The sequence below is a fragment of the Ovis canadensis genome, chromosome 3, assembly GCF_042477335.2.
Source record: "Ovis canadensis isolate MfBH-ARS-UI-01 breed Bighorn chromosome 3, ARS-UI_OviCan_v2, whole genome shotgun sequence".
Lineage (NCBI taxonomy): Eukaryota > Metazoa > Chordata > Mammalia > Artiodactyla > Bovidae > Ovis > Ovis canadensis.
In genome coordinates, this window is record NC_091247.1 from 178,594,692 (window position 1) to 178,611,778 (window position 17,087).

At 41.9% G+C, this 17,087-nt stretch overlaps 1 protein-coding gene across 2 annotated transcripts in view; it reads left to right on the forward strand.

The window, feature by feature from the left end:
• Positions 1-232: 232 nt before the first annotated feature.
• The window catches only part of STAB2 (stabilin 2), a 174,570-nt gene continuing 157,715 nt past the window's right edge, over positions 233-17,087 (forward strand). The window contains exons 1-3 of one of the 2 annotated variants that reach the window (XM_069581064.1): positions 233-680; positions 4,787-4,920; positions 7,470-7,585. In XM_069581064.1, the coding sequence (XP_069437165.1) occupies positions 603-680; positions 4,787-4,920; positions 7,470-7,585 (328 nt within the window). In that variant the 5' untranslated portion in view covers positions 233-602. The remainder of the gene's footprint in view (positions 681-4,786; positions 4,921-7,469; positions 7,586-17,087) is intronic. The other variant, XM_069581065.1, reaches the window with a different exon arrangement.

The window sequence follows — 17,087 nt, forward strand, 5'->3', positions numbered from 1 at the left end:
CAATGGCATCTTAAAAGAGACATTTCTTTGTGATAGACTTTTCCACCACCATCACCTAAGTCAAGAACCAGCCTTCTGCAACATCCCCTCCACACCTGGAATTGTGCCCATTTATGGGTACCCCCGTATATACTGCCTGATGACAAGCTCGGACCTTTGCATTCAGAGAGAGAGGCTTGCAGTTTTCCATGGTGTGGTTGTGTTCATGTTGGCAGGGCCTGAGGTCAGCAGTAGGCAGGACCAGAGGAGGATGGGCAGAGCAGTGGGAGGCAGGAGCTTTTTCTTGGGAGTTTCACAAGGCACAAAAATTCCAGATCATGTCTCTGCCTCGGCCCCTTCAGGATATCCTGTCATTGAGCCAGGACATGTATACAGTTGAGAGTAGCCGATTTCACCACGACCCCTAGATTGGCCATTTTTCCTGTCTAGAGGCAGCTCTCACATATCATCTGTTACAATCCAGGAAAAAAAGGAGAGGAAAAGATTTAAAAGCAAACACTGAAATGAGAAAGAATTCACTGGGCGTTCATCAAACTAAATTTAAGTAGCTACACAGTCCTGACAGTTGCCTGACGTGGAGAAGAAGCGAATATTTCCTCACCATGCTACAAAGTATAATACTTTTCTTTCTTGGATTGGTGGTACAAAATCTCTGCTCCCTGTCTGAAACTGCAGAACAGGTAAGATGAAACTTATGTTTTTTAAAAGTTTGTTCACCTTCATGATTGTGTTTAAAACCTTTTGCTTTCCTATGTGGTCGTGAGTTAAGTGTACTCTCTGGGCTTCACAAAATAAAGAGCTTATGGAGAATAGGATGCTAACAAGGATCCATCTGTCTGAAGAGGTACTAAGCCAGTTGGTTCTATTCTGTGCTAAAATGCAATCGCTGGGATCTCTGATTTTAGCCCTAAAATTCCTCTCTCCATTGTGGATTTTGCTGTCTTTTCTGTTTGTTTTAATGAATCCCTCCCATTGCATCATTCTGAATGTTGAAAATAACAATGACTGTAGAGAGATGAGTAGAGAGGAGCTCTGGGGAATTCCAGGTCAGGTCATAACTGATTGAGAAACACAAGGTCACCAAAATGCCAGGAATCCATCCATCTACCTACCATGAGTTGCAGTCAAAGGACCCAGGGTAGTGGAATCAATGGCCTGATGAAGGACACCAGCACGCCTGCCTGTGATGACACGTGAGTTGTCATCATAGAGCAGGTTCAGAACCAGCTCTGCAGCAAGTCTAGGCTAGAGGAGGGTATGTGAGGGACCTCCCTGGCAGTCTAGAAGTTAGCACTCTACTGCAGGGGCCATTGGTTTGATCCCTGGTCAGGAAACTTAAGATAACACAAGCTGTGCAGCCAAAAAAATAGAAGAGTGTATGTGAGAGATGATCTAAGTGACTTATTTAAAATGTGTTTCACAAGTTAGGATTTCTGCTTTATGACCAATAAAACATAAACATGACTCTGCATCTGTGCCAGGCAATTTCTTTATATATATATATATATATATATATATATATATATATATAGATATAGTCTTTTTTCATATTCTTTTCCATGATGGTTTATCACAGGATATTGAGTATATCCTGTGCCATGCAATAAGACATTGTAGTTTATCCATTCTCTGTATACTAGTTTACATCTGCTGATCCCAAACTCCCAGTATATCCCTCCCATATCCCCCCACCCCCTTAGCAACTACAATTCTGTTCTTTATGTCTGTGAGTCTGTTTTGTGACAGGCAATTTTTTTTTATTGAAGTATAACTGGTTTACCATGATGTGTTAATTTCTTCTGTACAGCAAAATGACTCAGCTATACATATCTTTTTTTTCATATTTTTTCATTATGGTTTGTCATGGGATATTGTATAGTTCACTGTGTTATACAGCAGGACCTTGTTGCATACCATCCCACAGATAATAGTTTGCCCCTGCTAATCCCCAAATCCCCATTGTTCCTCCTTGTCCCAGGCAAACTTTATCAATACCAATTTTACTCTAGTTGACTATACTCTGATAATGCTTTTCACTAAATGTTGGAATATGGCATATGGGTTAAGTGTTCCAGCTCTGAGGTTAGGTAGGGGCAAGACTGAACTGGGGCTTTCTTGTTAAATCAAGATTGAACTAACAGCTATTTGAGGACAAGTGACTGGGCTTCTGTAGTGGTTCAGATGGTAAAGAATCTGCTTGCAATGCAGGAGATCTGGGTTCAGTCTCTGGGTCAGGAAGATCCCCTGGAGAAGGGCATGGCAAACAACTCCAGTTTTCTTGCCTGGAGAATTTCATGGACAGAGGAACCTGGTGGACTACAGTCTATGAGGTCGCAAAGAGATACGACTGAGTGACTAACACTTTCACTCCTTTTTCACTCTCTGTGCTCCATGGCTTACTAGCTGCTGAACCCTGAGTGTGTTACTTGGTCCCTCTAAGCTTCAGTTTCTCCCTTGACATTGCTCCACAAATGATAGTAGCTGAGTTTACTCTTCAGACAGGACCATATGAGAGAAATAATGAGCCTTTCCACTTGAAAAGAATCATTTGACGGTCAAGGGATTTCTTGAAAAGACATTATTAACTCTGGCTTGCTAAGATAGAAAAGACAAAGTAATGTCACCCCATATACTTATCTAAATGGTAAACCCTAATGTAAAGAAAATCCTGTTTAAAAAATGTAGATGTGCCCTAACCATTAAAGGGAAAGAATTCAAGCAATATCTAAGAGTGGCTTTTATTAGTCAACAAAGAACATTCCAGTGCTATTTTGGTTCATAATGATCACCAAATGAAACCTGCCAGTAAAAACAGATGTTTGTTTTCTATATGCCACTACGGTGTGTAGGGAAGAGCAATGGCTGATGAAGGAATCAAAATCACTGACAGTGTGACCTTGGCTGAGTCACTGAACCTCCCCCACCTCAGCTTTCTCTCCACTAAAGTGAGGATAATGATACCTCCTTTACTTATCTCTACAGTGGTTGAGATCAAATAAGATGATGCCTTTGGAAGCTTGCATGACCATAAATTTCCCTGTAAATGTAAGCTTTCTTCTTATGCAGCCCTCACATATTTCAGTGAATTTAGAAGTAGCTAGGATGTTCCCACCGCCACTAACCTAGTGCCAGACCCCAGGGATGACAAAGAAATAGGAGAAAGTGGTCCTTTCCTGCAAGGGTCTTTCTAATGGAGAGACCACAAAACATTCTTCACTGATCAGCCATAGGGCAAGGAGGAGTTGAGAGAAGAAAGATGAGTGTGGTTTTGTGGATATGGTGACACAGGGTATTAAAGGAGACAAGGTTTGGGTCACCAAAGGAAGAGGAAAGAACACTCTGATCAGTACAGGCAAGAGGCCAAACACAGAGGTCAGAACAGAGAAGCAGCAGGACTTCCCTGGTGTCCATGGTTAAGACTGCATTTGTGTGCAGGTGTGCCTGCTCAGTCGTGTCTGATTCTTTGCGACCCCATGGACTGTAGCCTGCCAGGCTCCTCTGTCCGTGGGATTTTCCAGGCAAGATCACTGGAATGGGGTGCCGTTTCCTACTCCAGGGGATCTTCCTGATCTAGGGATTGGATCCATGTCTCCTGTATTGTCAGGTGTATTCTTTGCCACTGAACTGGGCTACCTGGGAAGCCTCCAATGCAGGAAGCATGGGTTCAGACCCTGATCAGAGAACTGACTTCATTGAATGCTGTATGATGTGGCAAAAAAAAAAAAAAAAAAAAGCATCACAGAAACTGACATTTATGGCCTGTGACATTCCAGATACTGGCCAGGTGATTTGCACGTGTTATACCACTCAGAGGTCTCAATAACTTGTACAGTGGTTATCAATATCCCCCCTTTACAGATGATGGCAAAGAATAAGGAGTTCATTTGAGACTGTATATTTAGCAAGATACAGAGCTTGATTCCAATCTTAGGTCTTTTGAGTCCCAAGTTCAATCTTTTTTCATTGTACAAAACTGCTGCTTATGTTTGATGGGGAGATGAAGGAAGCTTGAGAAAAAGGGGGAGATCCATGGAAGATCGGTACCAGAATCATGGATGAGGGACCCTGAAGACAAAGCCAAAGTGTGTCTGCATCGTTCACTTTAGCAGTGAATTCTTTGCCACCTGCTATTGCCAAATGACTATTTATGGTGTGTCTTGGTGATTTCCCGCAAGTCATTCATTCAATAAACAAATCATTACTAAACTCTACTGTGTGCTAGACACTGGTCCAAGTGTTCAGAGTACAGCAGAGGACAAGATAGATAAAGATTACCACCCTCGTGGAGCCCACATCCTAGCTGGATTGTAACAAGAGATTGTAAACATCTTTGGAGCAGGAACTGTATGCTTAATTTAGCACCTATACCACATTATCCCTATGGAATCAATGCTGAAAGAATATTCTTCAGACCTGTTGATCCATGAACAATTGACCTTGAAGAACCCGCTTACAATTTCCCATTTGAAAAGTGTACCCTGTGGTATACTTTCAGTTTCCCATTTGAATATATGTCAATAGTGACATTGCCCTGTTTTGCCAGACTCCAGACTTGAGATCCATGATGGCAAAGGCATGGTACCAGCAGCAGCTTCCCATGGCAGACACTGATCCCTGTTGATCCCAACACTCCTTTCAGATCTGATGGAAAGACTGGCCAGTCATCACCTATCAACCTCTTTGTCGTCACTGTCATTTCGTTTACATGAAGCTAATGGAGGAGATTGGCCAATCCAGGCTCTGCTAGTGGGATTTGATTTTTTTTTTCTTTTTTGTGTTTTCACAGGGAAAAAGATGTGATAAGAAGTCTCTCGTTACAATTAGAACTGAGTGCCAGTCCTGCTTAGTCACCTTTGGAATAAAGTGCCCAGATGGTTATACCAAGATTACCAACGGCACTGTGGGAATCCGAGATTGCAGGTACTCATCATGAGATAATGTGCTGGAGTCTTGGAAATTAAGGGATTGTGATCCAAATGGAAACTTCCCGACTTAAAACTACAAAGCATTTCCATGATTTTTTCTTGTTCTAAGGTTATACTGAGCCCAAACTTCAGCAACTCACAACTATGACCATGAGTCTAAAAATTATATTACGATTCACATTTTCATACAAAATTGATTACATTGCATTGCACAGAAATATTCTCCTCTCATCTTGCCCTTCTTTATTTTGAACATCTGGGGTTTGTTTCCTCTGGAAAGAGTTCTAGTGAGAGCCTGTTAAAAAGCCTTGGGTCTTCCTTTGAAACTAATACAACACTGTAAAGCAACTATACTCCAAGTAAAATTAATTTTTAAAGGCTTTGGTTCCAATCGTCATCTTACTAACCAGCTCTGCATCCTGATACTATAGAACCCAGAGAAGGGAGACAGATTTGTTTCATTTTAGGTGAGTGTTGCATTCTTGAAGACCTCTTTTTGACCTCAAAACTCCTTTAATTCAAATTTAATCCTTACAAAGATGACAAGCATTTCTGCCCACTAGCTCATGAATGCATCCAGGCAGCTCAAATGCAAACACAAATTTAATTTACTCAGTCTCCTAATTTAAAAATTAAACTATTCAATGAGTTTGCTTTTAATTCAGGGGTGAGGGACTGGAAAAATTTTGTATAAAATGAAACAATTAACTCTGTTATATTATACTATTTTAAATTCACGTTTGCTTAATGCAGCTGTGCATCATTACATGCTAAGTCACTTTAGTCATGTCTGACTCTTTGTGAACCCATGGACTGTAGCCCCCCAGGCTCCTCTGTCCATGCGATTCTCCAGGCAAGAATACTGGAGTGGGTTGTCATGCCCTCCTTCAGGGATCTTCCCAAACCCAGCAATCAAACCCAAATCTCTTAAGTCTTTTGCACTGGCAGGCGGGCTCGTTGCTGCTAGTGCCACCTGGGAAGCCCTAATGCAGTTAACTGTACTATATTCTAAAACCCCAAGTCATCATTTTTAATAGAAGTTTCCCAGCATTAACTGGCCTGGTATTAGCAAGGATGTGCAGCAGTTGACCACTCAGTTACTAAAGTAGGCACAATTTGCAACCAGATTCTCTGAGAAAGTACATCAGAAAGATTTGGGGCTCAAGGTTAAAATTATAGGGGGACTTAGAACACTCTTTATACTGTACTCTTCACGACCAAAGTGGGCACTTGGTTATGTGCCCCCCACTTCTTCCACTTCCCACAAACACAAAAGAATATGGTTATTGCATGCATGCTATCTATTTTAAATAGATAGCATAGGTTTTAGATAGATTTTATCTATCTGTTTTAGAACTGGGGACATTTATGCTGAAACAAATCCAAGGCTGGTTTTTTAATATAAAATTTTAATTGAAATATAGCTGATCTACAGTGTTAATTTCATGTAGACAGCAAAGTGATTCAGTTATATACATGTATTCTTTTTCTTTATAGTTTATGACAAGATACCAAATATAGTTCCCTGTGCTATACAGTAGGTCCTTGTTGTTTATCTCTTTTATATATAATAGTGCATATCTGTTAATCCCTCCTAATTTACCGCCCCCCCCCACTTTCCCCTTTGGTAACCATGAGTTTGTTTTCTATGCCATGCCTGGTTCTTGAGGGGACATTTCATTTTCCTTTGTGCTCTCCATTTCCCATTCTTTGTGAAGAAATGTCCATGCCAGTATGTTCAGCCTTTCAAAGAAATAATCAACACTATCTCCAACTCGAGTGCCCACAAAGCCAGTAGCTCTGCAGTTAATCAGCAATGTTCCAGGGACTGGTTTAGGGATACAACCTTGAACTCAGCATCACACTATTCTTAATGGCCCAATGAAAAGAAATGACAGTCATGGAAGAATGCTCTAGATACACTTCAGTTGTGTCCTGGAATAAGCCATCCGTGCAAAGATCTCTGCAAATAGGCAAGTGTTTAACCTCCGTAGAATATCTGTTCTTCAGCTGGTACAAAAACAGTTCCAAGGAACTCATGATTCTCTGTCAAGAAAACCATGGCAAATATTGCTCCCTACCTTAGAACACCTCTCACAGAAATTTTCCATCTATAGCATCTGCAAAAAATTTACAAGTCCTAAATGATCAGTTTATTTTGAAGCCACAGATACTGTGTACCATATAACGCTTGAACTTTCCCTTCTTTCACTGGCTGCTAGGATGGTCAGAGACAAGTCTGAAGTCTACATCTAACATATGCCTAGAACCTAATATCATTTCTTTTATCAGTTAACTCTATTTCTAACATTTTAGATATTTCACCCTTATTTCATCCTTCCCTGATTTTTTTCATCCAGCTCTTACATTAAAGATGAATCATGATTAAGCTTTCTTTCACCTAGGAAGCAAAATGTGTTCAATCTATATATTTTTAAATATAGGCAAGTGTAAAGACCTGAATTAAAACCTATGGCAATCTCGCTGCCCAGAGTTCACTGAGTTGCTGTAACCATGGGTGAACATCCACTTTTTCCCTTCAAGGTACACCTTTGAGGTCAGAGCATACTCCCTGTTTCTGCCCGGATGCCGCCATATCTGTAGGAGGGATTATCTCCAGCCTCAGTGCTGTCCAGGCCACTGGGGCCCAGACTGCATGGGTAAGTGGCCTGCATGTTTCTTTGATATTTGCTTCTCAATGTCTCACTGTACAGGAAATCAAGAGGAAGGAAAGAGAATGTTAGCATCTTTTTCTAGAAAGTTCCTTTTCCATCCATATGTGGAAAACCTTTTCAGCCCTGTCAGCTTTTATATTGATATCTGCTTTTCTCTCATTTGGGATCTCTCTTTAAGACAATTCCTTTACAAAGAAAAGGGGGCAATTGAAAGGATATTCATTTTTATAAAAGACTTTACTAGCCATAGAAATGGAGAAGGAAATGGCAACCCACTCCAGTGTTCTTGCCTGGAGAATCCCAGGGACGGGGGAGCCTGGTGGACTGCCGTCTATGGGGTCGCACAGAGTCGGACATGACTGAAGCGACTGAGCAGCAGCAGCAGCCATAGAAAGGGAATAAGATGCTGGACTAGTATGATCTCAACACAATTTTCTTTAACATGACATTTGATTACAGTATCTCAAAAACTGTAGGTATTGTTTAGCAACCAAAATAATAATTAACTTTTCTGAAAAATTGTCTTAGGGTGCAGTAGCAAGCTCTGTAATGACCAGGCTCCATTGTAAGAAGAACCACTGGCCAAACCTGAGCCAGTAGCATAGTTTGAACTCCTGTGGTCAAATATAACATTCCTCAGCTGAAACTGAACTTTTATCTTGATTAAAGATGTTGACCCTCAAGCAGTGGCTAAGTCCCTGATAGTTCAGTTAAGTCACTCAGTCGTGTCCAATTCTTTGTGACCCCATGAATCGCAGCACGCCAGGTCTCCCTGTCCATCACCAACTCCAGGAGATCACTCAGACTCACGTCCATCGAGTCCATGATGCCATCCAGCCATCTCATCCTGGGTTGTCCCCTTCTCCTCCTGCCCCCAATCTCTCCCATCATCAGAGTCTTTTCCAATGAGTCAACTCTTCACATGAGGTGTCCAAAGTACAGGAGCTTCAGCTTTAGCATCATTCCTTCCAAAGAAATCCCAGGGTTGATCTCCTTCAGAATGGACTGGTTGGATCTCCTTGCAGTCCAAGGGACTCTCAAGAGTATTCTCCAACATGACAGTTCAAAGGCATCAATTCTTCGGCACTCAGCCTTCTTCACAGTCCAACTCTCACATCCATACATGACCACAGGAAAAACCATAGCCTTGCCTAGACGGACCTTAGTCGGTAAAGTAATGTCTCTGCTTTTGAATATACTATCTAGGTTGGTCATAACTTTTCTTCCAAGGAGTAAGCGTCTTTTAATTTCATGGCTGCAGTCACCATCTACAGTGATTTGGGAGCCCCCCAAAATAAAGTCTGACACTGTTTCTACTGTTTCCCCATCTATTTCCCATGAAGTGATGGGACCAGATGCCATGATCTTCATTTTCTGAATGTTGAGCTTTAAGCCAACTTTTTTGCTCTCCTCTTTCACTTTCATCAAGAGGCTCTTTAGTTCCTCTTCACTTTCTGCCAGAAGGGTGGTGTCATCTGCATATCTGAGGTGATTGATATTTCTCCCAGCAATCTTGATTCCAGCTTGTGCTTCTTCCAGTCCAGCGGTTCTCATGATGTACTCTGCATAGAAATTAAATAAGCAGGGTGACAATATACAGCCTTGATGTACTCCTTTTCCTATTTGGAACCAGTCGGTTGTTCCATGTCCAGTTCTAACTGTTGCTTCCTGACCTGCATACAGATTTCTCAAGAGGCAGGTTAGGTGGTCTGGTATTCCCATCTCTTTCAGAGTTTTCCACAGTTTATTGTGATCCACACAGTCAAAGGCTCTGGCATAGTCAATAAAGCAGAAATAGATGTTTTTCTGGAACTCTCTTGCTTTTTCCATGATCCAGCAGATGTTGGCAATTTGATCTCTGGTTCCTCTGCCTTTTATAAAACCAGCTTGAACATCAGGAAGTTCATAGTTCACGTATTGCTGAATCCTGGCTTGGAGAATTTTGAGCATTACTTTACTAGCATGTGAGATGGGTGCAATTGTGTGGTAGTTTGAGCATTCTTTGGCATTGCCTTTCTTTGGGATTGGAATGAAAACTGACCTTTTCCAGTCCTGTGGCCACTGTTGAGTTTTCCAAACTTGCTGGCATATTGAGTGCAGCACTTTCACAGCATCATCTTTCAGGATTTGAAACAGCTCAATTGGAATTCCATCACCTCAACTATCTTTGTTCATAGTGATGCTTTCTAAGGCCCACTTGACTTCACATTCCAAGATGTCTGGCTCTAGATTAGTGATCACATCATCATGATTATCTGGGTCATGAAGATCTTTTTTGTATAGTTCTTCCGTGTATTCTTGCCACCTTTTCTTAATATCTTCTGCTTCTATTAGGTCCATACCATTTCTGTCCTTTATTGAGCCCATCTTTGCATGAAATGTTCCCTTGGTATCTCTAATTTTCTTGAAGAGATCTCTAGTCTTTCCCATTCTGTTGTTTTCTTCTATTTCTTTGCATTGATCACTGAAGAAGGCTTTCTTATCTCTTCTTGCTATTCTTTGGAACTCTGCATTCAGATGCTTATATCTTTCCTTTTCTCCTTTGCTTTTTGCCTCTCTTCTTTTCAAAGCTATTTGTAAGGCCTCCCCAGACAGCCATTTTGCTTCTTTGCATTTCTTTTCCATGAGGATGGTCTTGATCCTTGTTTCCTGTACAATGTCACGAACCTCATTCCACAGTTCATCAGGCACTCTATCTATCAGATCTAGACCCTTAAATCTATTTCTCACTTCCACTGTAAAATCAGAAGGGATTTGATTTAGGTCATACCTGAATGGTCTAGCCATTTTCCCTACTTTCTTCAATTTAAGTCTGAATTTGGCAATAAGGAGTTCATGATCTGAGCCACAGTCAGCTCCTGGTCTTGTTTTTGCTGACTGTATAGAGCTTCTCCATCTTTGGCTGCAAAGAATATAATCAATCTGATTTCAGTGTTGACCATCTGGTGATGTCCATGTGTAGAGTCTTCTCTTGTGTTGTTGGAAAAGGGTGTTTGCTATGACCAGTGCATTTTCTTGGCAAAACTCTATTAGTCTTTGCCCTGCTTCATTCCGCATTCCAAGGCCAAATTTGCCTGTTACTCCAGGTGTTTCTTGACTTCCTACTTTTGCATTCCAGTCCCCTATAATGAAAAGGACATCTCTTTTGGGTGTTAGTTCTAAAAGATCTTGTAGGTCTTCATAAAACCGGTCAACTTCAGTTTCTTCAGCATTACTGGTTGGGGCATAGACTTGGATAACTGCGATATTGAATGGTTTGCCTTGGAGACAAACAGAGATCATTCTGTCATTTTTGAGATTGCATCCAAGTACTGCATTTCGGACTCTTTTGTTGACCATGATGGCTACTCCACTTCTTCTGAGGGTTTCCTGCCCACAGTAGTAGATGTAATGGTCATCTGAATTAAATTCACCCATTCCAGTCCATTTTAGTTCGCTGATTCCTAGAATGTCGACGTTCACCGTTGCCATCTCTTGTTTGACCACTTCCAATTTGCCTTGATTCATGGACCTGACATTCCAGGTTCCTATGCAATATTGCTCTTTACAGCATCGGATCTTGCTTCTATCACCAGTCCCATCCACAACTGGGTATTGTTTTTGCTTTGGCTCCATCCCTTCATTCTTTCTGGAGTTATTTCTCCACTGATCTCCAGTAGCATATTGGGCACCTAATGACCTGGGGAGTTCCTCTTTTGGTATCCTATCATTTTGCCTTTTCATGCTGTTCATGGGGTTCTCAAGGCAAGAATACTGAAGTGGCTTGCCATTCCCTTCTCCAGTGGACCACATTCTGTCAGGCCTCTCCACCATGACCCACCCGGCTTGGGTTGCCCCACAGGCATGGCTTGGTTTCATTGAGTTAGACAAGGCTGTGGCCCTAGTGTGATTAGATTGGCTAATTTTCTGTGAGTATGGTTTCAGTGTGTCTGCCCTCTGATGCTCTCTTGCAACACATACCATCTTACTTGGGTTTCTCTTACCTTGGCGTGGGGTATCTCTTCACGGCTGCTCCAGCAAAGCACAGCCACTGCTCCTTACTTTGGATGAGGGGTATCTCCTTACCGCCAGCGTTCCTGACCTTTATCGTGGGATAGCTCCTCTAGGCCCTCCTGTGCCTGCGCAGCCATCTTTCCTCGGGTTGCTCCTCCTGGCCAGCGGCCCTGGCCTCGGGCGTGGGTGGCTCCTCCCAGCTGCTGCCCCCGGCCTCGGGCTCTGGATGGCTCTTCAAGGTCACCGCCCCTGGCCCCGGGCGCGAGGTGGCTTCTCCTAGCCGCCCCTGATCTCGGACGTGGGGTGTCTCCTCCCAGCCACCACTGGCCTCGGACGTGGGGTAGCTCCTCTCGGCCGCCGTCCCTGACCTCGGACATGGGGTGTCTCCTCCTGGCCGCTGCCCCTGACCACAGACATGCTAATTACATGAGATCCCTTTTGGAGAGGGAAGGATAGTAAAAATCAGGCATTTTTATTCATGAATTTACCATCACTTTCCATCTTCTAAGATGTAATGAAAACATCTTAAGGATCTACTTAAAGGGAGAGATTAGTTCTCTTTTGCTTTGTGTTTTCTCATTAAAATAACATGAGCAAATTGTACATAACTTGTAGAATTTAGGAAAGTATAAAGAAAGAGGAAAAAATAGTGACTTGTATTCTATCACACATAGAAAACTATAAATACTTTGGCTTATTTCCTTGTTCCTTCCCCCCGCTCCCCCCCCCCGCCCCATATTGCTTGTAAATAGTTGAGCCCATATTATATGCATAAGATTGCCTGTTTTTTTTTAACTAGTGATTAAATGAAAAATAATTTCAATTTACTCAATACTGCTGACACTAGGTACTAGAGAAGTAGTTGGCCTATATAATCTGATTTAATTCTTAAGACACATCTTCAAGTTACACTTTCATATCCCCATCCTGCCTATGAGAAATATAATTTAAAGATTGTCTCTTGCCTCTCTCTTTGGAGTCAGTAGATGAAGCAACTTCAAGTTCAGGGCTGCCTGTCACCAAGTCTGCTCGCTTTCTACTCTGTCCCACTGCCTGGAGCAGAATTTGTCTTAAAAAAAAAAAAAAAAAGGACTTCCCAGTATATTTCTAATTTCTCTTTTTTTCTACAAGTATTTTTTATTTGTTCCCATGGTTTTATTAATTGTAATTGTTGTGTAATAATATGTTACAGGTATACAATACAGTGATTCACAATTTTTAAAGTTTACACTCCACTTATAAAATACTGTCTACATTCCCTGTGTTGTACAGCATATTCTTGTCGCTTATTTTGCACCAAATAGTTTGTACCCCTTCATCTCCTACTTAAATATTTGCCCCTCTCCCTTCCTTCTCTCCCACAGGTAACCACTACTTCATTCTCTATATCTGTGAGGTTGCTTATACTGACTAGTTTGTTACATTTTTAAAGCCATATATAAGCATCATACAATATTTGTCTTTCTCTGACTTATTTCACTTAGCATAAGACCCTCCAAGTTTATCCATGTTGTTGCAAATGGCAACATTTCGTTCTTTTTTTATGACTGAGTCATATTCCATTATATATACCATGTCTTCTTTACCCATTCATCAGTTGATGGAATCTTGGGTTGCTTTAATATATTATCTTGGCAATTGTAAGTAATGCTGATATGAATATTGGAGTGCATATCTCTTTCAAATATATACACAGGAATGGAATTGTTGGATCATATGGTAGTTCCCTGGTGGCTTAGACAGTAAAGAATCTACCTTCAATGTGGGAGACCCGAGTTCGATCCCTGGGTCGGGAAGATCCCCCTGGAGAAGGAAATGGCAACCCACTCCAGTATTCTTGCCTGGAGAATCCCATGGACCGAGGAGCCTGGCAGGTTACAGTCCATGGGGTCACAAAGAGTTAGACACTACTGAGCTACTTCACTATGGTAGTTTTAATTTTAGTTTTTTGAGGAACCTCCAAAATGTTTTCCACAGTGGCTACGCCAATTTACATTCCCACCAACAGTGTACAAAGGTTGCCTTTTCTCCACATCCTTCCAACATTTGTTGGCTGTGTTCTTTTTGATGATAACCATAGTGGCAGGTGTGAGGTGACATGTCATTGCGGTTTTGATGTGCATTTTCCTGATAATTAGTGGTGTTGAGCATTCTAATTTTTCTTCTGTTTGGTAGGTCCCTTCAGCCCTCTCAGTCAATTTCTGGATCATGCTCCTTACCCTGGGAAGCTCAAGGTTTGGGGTTTAGGGTACCCTGGCCCTTCTCTGTTAACCATTCTGCTCTGTTTCACCTTAACATGTTGGCACTTTGTGTTCTAGGAGTTGGTCACATCAGAATGAAGCAATTAACCCAGACATCCAGATGTCGTGAACTTTATTTTAAGCATCAAATGGGGTCATGGTCACATCCAGTTCACAGAATCATCCTGATAAAATTGAATTTTTTATTTGCTTTTCTATTCCTAATCCACAGAAACTAATGTGCTCTTAAGTTAATTAGACACACAGTAGACAAGAAAAGGCTTTGTCTAAGAAGCAGTAGTGAAAGTGAACATATCCAGTCTAGTGAATAACAGACCACAGCCCAGAGAGCAAAAGAACCCAAGGCCCGCTACCAGAAGTTTGAGGTTTGAACCTATTCCTCTCATCACTAATTTGGGCAAATGATTTGCTGCTTCTCCAGCAGTCTCCATAGCTATCAAATGAGGGTAGAGTCCTACCTTACAAAACTCTAAGAGGGATTTTAAAACATCAATATAGGCAAAAGTACTTAGTAGAGTCTACGACACAAAGAAAGCTTTGTGTAAACATTTTATGAATGAATGAACGAGAGAATCAGAGTCAAACAGACCTCTGATCATGAAAGGCAAGTAAAATGACTCCCTTTCTCTGAGCTCCTTTTAAACAGTGAGGCCTTCATAAAACAGTCAACAGGGTTCAAAATCTCTGGTGGGTTTCATGCATCACACTGGCTACACCAAAATTGTGGCAATACTTGCACCTACAATAGAAGGAGTCGCAGATTTCCTTGAATGTTCAGGCCTTTCCTTGTGATAGGTCTCAAGGCCAGAGAAGCAAAATGTGGAAACCAAGGTCAGGACATTTTTCTGCTGTTCTCTCGTTGGGGCAGAAGGGCACTCCCATTTATCTTCATCTTCCAAACATACCAAACATCTCAAAAGGCTTCCTTCCTTTGGCTCAGGAAAGAGATAAATGCTCTACTTGGCTGTGTATTTCACCTCTCCCATTTTGCAGTGATGACAAGTGAGATCTTGATTATTGCTTTACATTGCTGAAAGGATAAGGCCATTTCACAGCCACTGACATATGTCCATCCTTCTTTTTGAGGAAGTACAAGCCCTGGCACAGGCTTCTTTCCAAGGCAAGGGCTGAATCCACTTCCTTCTCAATGCCATTGACAAAGACATTCACAGTCAACACCTCTGGGTTACCTTTTAAATTATTTTCATAGTGCCTTATGCAAAATTAGATAATTCAATGATAAACTCTGAAAACTTAGAAAACAAAGAAAAGCACACAGAAAGAACTGATTTATCTTCTAAAATTAGGAATAAGGCAGGAATTCTCCCCGGGGGGAGAAATATGTCATCCTGATGTCAGGAAGATGTTTCTACTCAGGGTTACCTTGCTTCTCCCTCATTAAAACTTGTACAGCCTTATCAAAACTGTGTATGGGAGTCTCTTCTGATAAGCACAAAAACATTTTTAACCTTGAAACTTAATCACATTTGAACAACCAATATTCTATTTCAGAGGAAATGGATGTTTCAATTTGAACATCCCAGTTCTTTTTTATCCTATTATGAACTTTAGCAGATTTTTGCAAAATCTCAAGAGCATCAGAAAAACAATGTGGGTGTAGGGTTACACAGAAACTCAATTGTTTCCATCTGATTATTTAATATAGAAATGGCCTTGATGCTTTGTGAAGTCAATGTCATCAAATTAGGCACATTTATTATTTTGTGTTGTGTCACTGCATCTTCAGACTTCTTATCCTTTCCTCGTGTGTGTTTCCTGCCATTCACTGCCTGGGTTGCAAATAATGGACTACGTGGATTTGAAAACACTCTGTGAGGCATGTCCTTCTTGGCTGTGAGTGACAAATTCACACTGAGTTCACACGAGGAAGCTAGTTTCATATCAGTTTCCCAGGCAGACAATTCCAGCTAGAGCTGTCAGTGAAATATTCACCATTTTTACAAACCAGGACAGAGTTTCTGTCTAGCACTGTGCAGCAGGCTTTGAAACAAAGACAGTGGCACAAGTGGCTGCCTCTGGAGTTCCTTGAGAGATAAAGTTACAGGGAGGTCCCTGGCCTCTTGCTGGCCAGGAAGTTCATTATCTGCCTTTGAAAGAACAGAACGTCTGATGATTTGCTGACACCTTGCCTGGGTAAGCCTCCTGCGTGAGCAAAGTCACGATGTGAGACCCTCAGAGCAGTGGTGATCACAGGGAAATGTGATAATGACCGAAAATAGCTTTATCAGCTGCCTGAGCCCTCCCCCAAGTTTCAGAAACATGCCTTGAGAACAAATGTTAGAAGAGCTTTTTCAAGGGTGGTTGCTGAGAATGTCAATCCTCACCAACTTTTTTTCCTAATGAGGGCCTATTGTTGTTGGTTCAGTTGCTCAGTCGTGTCCAACTCTTTGCAACCCCATGGATTGCAACATGCCAGGCTGCCCTGTCCTTCACCATCTCTGGAGCTTGCTCAAACTCATGTCCATCAAGTCGGTGATGCCATCCAACCATCTCGTCCTCTGTCATCCCCTTCTCCTCCTGCCCCCAATCCCTCCCAGCATCAGAGTCTTTTCCAATGAGTCAACTCTTCGCATGAGGTGGCCAAAGTATTGGAGTTTCAGCTTTAGCATCAGTCCTTCCAATGAACACCCAGGACTGATCTCCTTTAGAGTGGACTGGTTGGATCTCTTTGCAGTCCAAGGGACTCTCAAGAGTCTTCTCCAGCACCACAGAAGGGACCTGAGGTAATAGAAAATGACTTGAGAAGCAGTAAAGAAATGTACACTTTTAAAATTTGATTTTAAAACCAAACAAGTTGTTTTCACAAATTGTTAAAACATTCGACATAGGACAACAGATGAGGATTCTCCATACTCTCACACTCCTGCTAGCTTTTTTCCAGAGTTCCTTCCAGGGTTGGCCAACTTATAAAATTCAAGCATTTCTTGAGCCCCTGCTGTAAGCTGCTCATAGCCTCCTACATGATAAACCCAGTCTCTACCCACAAGGAGCTCACAGATTGAGAGACAGGGATGCAAAACAGACACACCTGAGAGTCCAGGTGAGAACCCGGGGCCTTTGGGGCCTTTGGGGCCTTTTGCAGCTTGCCCAAGGAGAGCCATCTAGTAACCACGGAACAGAACAAGAAACAAGGGCCATCTTCTGCAGAGCCCCAGCTACAACCCATTCCTGTCTCCTTGCCCAAATACCTGGTTGTGTTGCCAAGTCAGCTA